At 36.0% G+C, this 8,362-nt stretch overlaps 1 protein-coding gene across 1 annotated transcript; it reads left to right on the forward strand.

Annotated features, from left to right (window-relative positions):
- Positions 1 to 2,523: 2,523 nt before the first annotated feature.
- LOC145780291 (5-formyltetrahydrofolate cyclo-ligase-like) lies at positions 2,524 to 3,102 on the forward strand. Its single transcript, XM_082591994.1, has one exon. It carries the CDS (start codon positions 2,524 to 2,526, stop codon positions 3,100 to 3,102), a length of 579 nt encoding a protein of 192 aa, XP_082448120.1.
- Positions 3,103 to 8,362: the final 5,260 nt, after the last annotated feature.

The following is an 8,362-nucleotide window of genomic DNA, read 5'->3' on the forward strand; positions in this document are numbered from 1 at the left end:
GATTTACCAGTGTGCTTTAATCTGATGATATTGCCTGTTAATCAAACTATTGCAGTTTTTACTTATTTATTCAGGCCATCAAGCTTTTCATATTTACATATCTACAGTAATAATTCAATCCAAAACTACAGTGACACGTAAAGACGTAGGCCTAGCCTAAGAATTTCGGCTACGGTATCTTAAACCTTGTTCAGACTATAAGTAGCATTAGACTACTCTTGATAAAAAATATCAAATTATATTTAACGCTACCTTTCCCCAGTAAGAAAATCCTGCGTAGCCACTGAACGTATCCTCAGTACGCGTGGTTCATTGGTTTGAGTAAGCTAACTATGTCGTCTACGTAAAACATTATATGCGACGTCAAGAATGTTATATCACATTTTTTGTTTTCTATCTAAAATCTATCCAAATGAGTAGACCAGTTGCTGCAAACTAAAAAAATTATAATCAATGCAAGCTGAGCATGGTAGACTAACCTTACACAATATGACCTACAGCTTCATCAGTCGTCATCTCCGCCTGCAGCAGATTCTCTACATCAACATGGGTTATTTGCTTCCAAGAGTGGCGATTTTGAGCCAACTCGCCCAGTGTCGCCAAGTTGACTCCGGTTCGTGATTGGATGTTGTCTTGCCATCGTTTTCTTTTTCCTTCTACTTTGCCTTCTGTGCGAACTTTAGGCCTACTTACAGAGTTAGAGGTTTTTTTTTTGCCCAGAAATGATAGGCCAATGTGTGTAGATTTATTAGCAAAATAGTAAGGTTGTAAGTAGGCCTACTCCTACTGGCCTTCTGGTTCTTGTGTTTTTTTTGTCCACAGAAGTTCTACAGAGTCTGCAAAAGTTTTTCTATCCTCTTCGACCAATCGCCATCTTTCGGTGAAGCGGTGGCCATGTGCTCCAACCAGTTGTTTTATATCAATATCTTGGACTGGATCGTCATGCTATTGTCTGATTGTTTATCTATTTTTCTAACATGCCGAATTGGATTTTTTTTTTACTTTTGTTATGGTTTAACGTGTAAAACATACGGTAACCCAAATTTATCATATTACTGTGACCTGCCACTGTTACATCCCAGCTGGCGATGCCTGTCGTTTTTGCATTAATTCAACGTTTGCTAACGTTGGATTAGTGTGGAGGTGACGAGTTTAGCTGACTGGGGTCTAAAATTATCGCTTTATCAACGCAACTTTTATCAAAGCACGCTTGATATCTTCAAGACATAACTTTCCTGGGTATAATTGAATTTCCGCAAGATGATGGTGTTGTTTTTGCTAGTTTGTTTTATTTGTTTTTGTCATTGTTTTCATGTCGTCAAGTTATAGCCTACCTATTTTGTGAGTCGTGCAAGGCCTATGGTGCGTTGCGCTTGAAATGGCTTTGCCCATGGTAGGATTTCTTTGTGGTGTTTTCTTTGCCTGCCTTGCTCTTCTTTGCTATGAGCTAAACGCATCAAGACGTGTTCTCCTTACGACCATCAGCACTCTTGATAACGCACCATGGCCGATCTTCATAGCAACTGTCCATACAAATCTTAAATATATTAGCTAAAGCTATGTGGGCTAATAAAGCTATAGACTAAATATATGTTGTTTTTGTTTTGTACCGTAACATTTTCTTTTTTTTTATTTTCCCTTTATATCTTAAATTTTTCTGAAGGTGTTGCGAATGCGACCATGCCAAATTTCTCTCAACTCAATAACTTACTTCGGTCTCAAGCACGTTGTAACGTTCGCGTTTTGTCGCTTCTACCCTTTTCTCAACCTTTGCTATGCTGACGTGTATTGTTTTGATATGATGGTCAGAAGTAAAAACAACTGAACTGAACTTATTTGATATTATCAGCAAATGGGCCTTTTTTAATTAGTTTTCGATTCGGAAAAAAAGTCGAATTCCTCCCCTCTCTTGCCTGAAAAAATCCTGAGTACGCCACTGCCTATTATTAATTGCCAATGACAGAGCACTTTTGATATTTGAGTAAATTTTTGCTTTTGAATATACTTTTATTTTTGAAAGCAATTGCTATAAACTTCCTTTCGAAAATTTTTTTGTAACTCATTTTTGTTGTCATTTTGAATTTGCAGTACTTTACTTGGTTGCTATGCTTTTAGTTTTTGCACGTGCATTCTGCCGCAATCCGGAATTACGCAAAACAAAATAAACCAATGCAAGTGATCATGCATCATTTTTTTTTTGCATCATGTACCGTACTATCAATTTATCGGACTGTTGATACCCTTTAAATTGGCCACAGCGTTGCATGATTATGTCTGAAGCATTTTAATGATGATGTGCTAGAATTCACTATTTTTGAAGACATAAATAAAATTAGTTGACAATCAAATATGATGCAAAACAATTTGTCTGTCAACTGTGTGCAGTTTACATCAGATTGTATTTTGGTGATGTTTCCTTATAATTGATAAATTAGCCTTTGTATAGAATAGGCTACTATTAAGTGCATCTAATTACGTTTTATGTTACTTGGTTTACATGTTTAGGAGTTCGACGTATTAAACATGCAATCAGCAAAAATTTTACTCAGAAAAGAAATCAAGGCTAAATTAAAGTTGTTAACAGAGCAAGAAAAAGTTGAACAATCTCAAATTATTGTCAGAAAATTGCTGAAAAGTCCTGTATATTGTCAAAGTCAACGTATTTCTGTTTACTTGCATATGAAAAATGAGGTTCAAACATATGACATCTTGAAAGATGCTTTGAAATGTAACAAGAAAGTTTACATACCAAAATATGTTGGGAATGACATGGATATGGTTAAGCTTGGTTCTTTGGATGATTTTAATCAACTTCCTGAATCTTCTTGGCACATCAAGCAGCCTCTGGATGAAGATAACAGTAGAGAGAAAGCCATGGAAAGTGGTGGTTTGGACTTAATCATTGTTCCAGGTGTAGGGTTTACTAGATCAGGTGAACGATTGGGTCATGGCAAAGGATATTATGACTCTTATATTGAAAAAATGTCTAAGGTGAAATTACCGTATTTAATTGGTCTTGCTTTTGATGTTCAAGTATGTAGCTATATTCCTACTTCTGACCATGATAAACCATTGGACGAGGTGTTAACTTCTAAAGAGTAACTTAAGCATGTTGCTCAGTAAAAAGTTGTGTCATTGATTAAGAAATGTCTCAAAGACACATGCTTTTATGACATAAGAAATCATTGTTTTTTTTGTCACTTTTGATTGTCAACAGTTTAGTTTTGCCAGGCACAACAACGGTAAGTCAAAAATATACTTTTCTCAATATGGCAAAAACTTTACATTGTCAACATGGAAGATGCAGTGGGATTTGTTTTCTGCTGTTTTTTTTTGGATTTTTAGACTTTTTGTATCAAATTGTGTAATTTTGCTCTAATAACACCAGGTTCCACCAGATTTTTGTCGGCACCAAATGGTTTCAAATTCCACCAGACTTGTCTGGTTCCAAGCATATTTTTGTTCGCACCAAATCATTTCAAATTTCACCAGATTTTCAAAATCTGTGGGCCAATTTTTACATCATGTGACACCTCTGCTCTGACTGGCTTTTACTCCTTTCTGTTCTGATTTATCGCATCAATAAAGTGTATTGTAATGTCACTTGCATCCTGCTTATTTTCAGACATCAGCTGCTTGGTCAATCAATAATGTTAACAATTCGAGCATCGACACTGTGTAATATTTGTGATTTATCAGGTGCTTTGACTGCTTTTTAATCCTTTGTGATTATAAGTGGCAAAGTACTTTATTTACGCTTGCGTAAATTTTTTTCGGAACTTCATGGTGGACAAATGCGGCCAAAGGAAGTACGAGACCTCGCAGACAAAATGTCGGTTTTTGTAGGTTAATCGCAGCCATGGCGTGATGGCTGCCTTCAGTTTCGAGACCTGTTGTTATGTTCTAAGAATGTTTGGTAGTATGATCAATCAATCCATGTGTACATCTTTGGTTTCTGTGAGATATTTCATACATTTTTACAGTCACAATTTACATTTTTGCACATGTGCATAATGATTTAGAAATTATGTAACTGTAATAAATATAAATTGAAATTTCTCAACAGGATTGTATATATCGTTTCTAGCACTAGTTGCTACGTTCATCTGAACGTAGCAACTAGTGCTAGAAACGATAATTGTCCTGATGAACACCCAAACTTTTCAGTATTCAGGATTGTATAATATATATATTATGGTACAGAATAAACATATTTAGTTTGTCCTATGCAATACATTGTTATAATTCCATTCATATTGAATTTTTAACAAATGTATGCTCCCTTACAATTATATTTTGATCAAAGCCCTTGTGTCAGCCGTTTGATTGTTCAGGCTCAAACTACTAAACTCGTGTTTGTATAAACGTGACATTTGCAATTGGTGCCTAGCTGCATGCTTTTTAAATTTGAGAAATTGCAAGTCCCAAAGGGCTGTAAATCTAGAAGTACAGACGAAATCGGTTAATCGAATCACCCACTTGCCAGACGTTTTGATACGATTATACGATTGATTCGTTTAACCAGTTTACTAAAAAAAAAGGTTTATTGTGAATGGGCGTAATTGTTGGGAAGATGTCTGTGCTGACTAGTGACTAGGCTGCAACGCACATTACAACTGATGCTTCTTACAACTGTTTACAATTCTGATTAAACTTTAAAGAGTTCACTAGCTCTGTGTTACATAACACTATGCTGTATGTTCCAGCCAGCAAAACTGGTCCTTTTTACATTGATTTATTATCTGCAGACGTTGAAACAATGTAAAAAAGACCAGCTTTGCTGACTTGGCTGAGCAGGTATGATCAAAGCATTTTTCTGCAAACTGTTGCAATCGGACTTCTTTTAATCTCACCGATCTCTGTGACGTCACAATGCGAACTTTGACGTTGACGTTTTTGATTTAAGCGTGCTATTTTTAGCTCGTACCAGCTGTGTAGTTTTGAGTATGGAACGTGGCCTACGAAAATAGTGGTACCGGTATGGTAGAAAAACAAGGCTCACACTCATTGTTTTGAAATCGCAAAGTTTTTTTTTCAAGTCTTTTGCGCTGCCTGGTAAAATAATTAATTTGCAATGTTCTTCAACTGAACGAAACTGCACAAATAAAATTATGCACTGCATTTCACAACAGTAGGCTACTTTTTTTCAGCAATTTAAAAAAAATTCTCCAAATTTTTTTGGTAAAAACTTTTGGACATGCTTTCCAACACTTCCCTCTTAAGCCGAAATAATTTGTCCATGTCCATTCCTTGAAAGGCCAGTCGCCGACGAATGACATCAAAAGCATTTAAACTTCTTTAGTGTGATTATTCCTTTTGTGTGCTTTTCTGTTTTAATGAAGCCCAGCTGTGCGAAATTTGGTTCTCTGTAGTGCGATGTCTAGCACATAAGATTATGGCCTGGGATTACAGACGCTTGTCTTTGTTTTGAGAGCATGCGTCTGTCTCACCTTTGCTTCATTTCGCCTTTGAACATTGCAGACAATAATGCGAAGCAAAAAAGAGACATTCTCTTTTCGCTAAGGGGTATAATTATACGATTAAATGAATGAAGTATGCAAACTAGAAGCAAATCCTGATGCTTTTATCCGACTTACTCTTTTATGCGGTATGTGCTTAACCGATGTTTTTACCATCAGATTGGATTTGGTTTGGGATTTCAGGTTTTGATTCAAATAAACGATTGATACGTTTAAACAGTATACTTTTAACCGATTTCGTCTGTACTAACATTTTTGGCAAACTCTATTATTCACAGAAATGTTACCCTGAAAATTTCGAAATGGCTCGTTTCGGCGAGTTCCCTATTTGGCGAGAGCCTTTTTCGGCGAGTGCCCTATTTGGCAAGTTTTTGAAATTTTTTAAATAAAATTATCGGGCATCGTAGCTTAATTGTAATTGCCGTTTTTACATCGTTTTAACGTTGCTAAATCTTGAAATCGTGCAGAAAGGAATAAAAATAAAATGTTTGAACTACTAAATTAAAATTTGTCATGTCAGTTCAGTTGTTTTTATTTTTGACCATCATATCAAAAACAATGCACGTTAACATAGCAAAGGTAGAAGTGACAAAACGCGAACGTTAAAACGTGCTTGAATTCGTCATGTCAGTTCAGTTGTTTTTATTTCTGATCATGATATCAAAAACAATACACGTCAACATAGCAAAAGTAGAAGCGACACAACGTGAAGGGAAAATAAAAAAAAGAAAATGTAACAAACAAAATAAATAAATCATGTAATGATTGATTAGTTTGGGTCAACAAATGTGTGGCCTACAGCTTGGATTAAAAGGAAATTATCGGGTACCGTAGCCTAGTTATCCCGACCAGCAAAAATTTGTTCCAAGAACCCAGTTAGCCTAACAGTTCATTTTTACATTGTAGTAACAGAATGAAAAGGCTAACCAAATGTGTGGCCTATCGTTTTAACGTCGCTAAACATTGAAATCGTGTAGAAAAGGGAGCTTTTGCTGACTAGGATACGTTGAAACTGAGAAACATTCACAGAAGCCCTTCGATTTGTTCCAAGAACCCAGTTACCCTAACAGTTCATTTTTATATTGTAGTAACATTAGGCTAACTGGGTTCTTGGAACAAATCGAAGGGCTTCTGTGAATGTTTCTCAGTTTCAACGTATCCTAGTCAGCAAAAGCTCCCTTTTCTACATGATTTTAACGTTTAGCGACGTTAAAACGATAGGCCACACAACACATTTGGTTAGCCTTTTCATTCTGTTACTACAATGAAAAAATGAACTGTTAGGCTAACTGGGTTCTTGGAACAAATTTTTGCTGGTCGGGATAACTAGGCTACAGTACCCGATAATTTCCTTTCAATCCAAGCCGTAGGCCACACATTTGTTGATCCAAACTAATCATTTTAACTATTCAAAAGTACTAACTTATAGACATAAACATGATTTATTTATTTTGTTTGTAACATTTTCTTTTTTTTATTTTCCCTTCATATCTTAAATTTTTCTGAAGGTGTTGCGACCGTGCCAAATTTCTCTCAACTCAATAACTTACTTCGGTCACAAGCACGTTTTAACGTTCGCATTTTGTCGCTTCTACCTTTTTCTCGACCTTTGCTATGTTGACGTGTATTGTTTTTGATATGATGGTCAGAAATAAAAACAACTGATCTGACATGACGAATTTTAATTTAATAGTTCAAACATTTTATTTTTATTCCTTTCTGCACGATTTCAAGGTTTAGCGACGTTAAAACGATGTAAAAACGACAATTATAATTATTAATTAAGCTACGGTGCCCAATAATTTTTTTTAAAAAATTTCAAAAACTTGCCAAATAGGGCACTCGCTGAAAACGGCCCTCGCCGAATATGGAACTCGCCGAATCGGACTAGCCGAATCGGACTCGCCGAATAGTAGCAGACCCGAAAATTTAGTAATTGTTTTTATGTCCATTTTATTTTTCTGGATGTTCACTGGTGTATATAGTATCTGTTTTTCGGCAACATGCAGCTGTTCCACAAAACGTCAACGGAACAGATTTATCATAGTTTAAATCTTGTCATTTAAAGCTATTGGTTGTTGATCAACTGCCGGGCTATTAGTTGAGAAATATGTAAGTCTGTGGTGAACAGAAAGCAAGGGTCGATCTTAACTTTTTTTTTCACCAGCCCACCGGACCAGTTGCCGTTTTCATTCGGAATGGCTCGTTTCGGTGAATCCGATTTGGTGAGTTCCCTATTTGGTGATTTTTTTTTTAAATTATTGGGTACCGTAGCCTAATTATCATTGCCGTTTCAGGGCTAGTGGTTAGGGTCTTATTTCAACGTTTAGCGACGTTAAAATGATGTAAAAGTGGCAATGATAATTAGGCTGCGGTACCTGATAATTTTCAAAAAATCACCGAATAAGGAACTCTCTGAAAAAGGCTCTCACCGAAAAGGCTCTCAATGAATCGGACACCGAATAGTAGCAGACCTGTTTTTACTCGGAATGGCCCGTTTCGGTGAGTCCGATTCGGTGAGTCCGATCTCTTAACAGGGGATTTTTTCAATTTTTTTTTAAATTATCGGGTACCGTAGCCTAATTATCATTGCAATTATCAAGCAAATTTTTGCAGTATTTCAGAGTGACATCGCCAATCGCCATTTTGTAAACCAAAACTTTTCACCGGCGAATATTTTCACTAGCCAATCAGACTAGTATTGCAACATTTCTACTAGTCCGCGCAAATTTTCACTAGCCATTGGCTAGCGGACTAGCGTTAAGATCGAACCCTGGAAAGTAATAGATACCAAGCTTGTGTATTGTGTAATGTGTATTTACGACTGAAGATGAAATATCTATTTTAGTTTTTGAAAATATGAAAATTAATTTTTAGGTATT

The sequence above is a fragment of the Aplidium turbinatum genome, chromosome 11 (genome assembly GCF_918807975.1).
Source record: "Aplidium turbinatum chromosome 11, kaAplTurb1.1, whole genome shotgun sequence".
NCBI classification, from domain to species: Eukaryota; Metazoa; Chordata; class Ascidiacea; order Aplousobranchia; family Polyclinidae; genus Aplidium; species Aplidium turbinatum.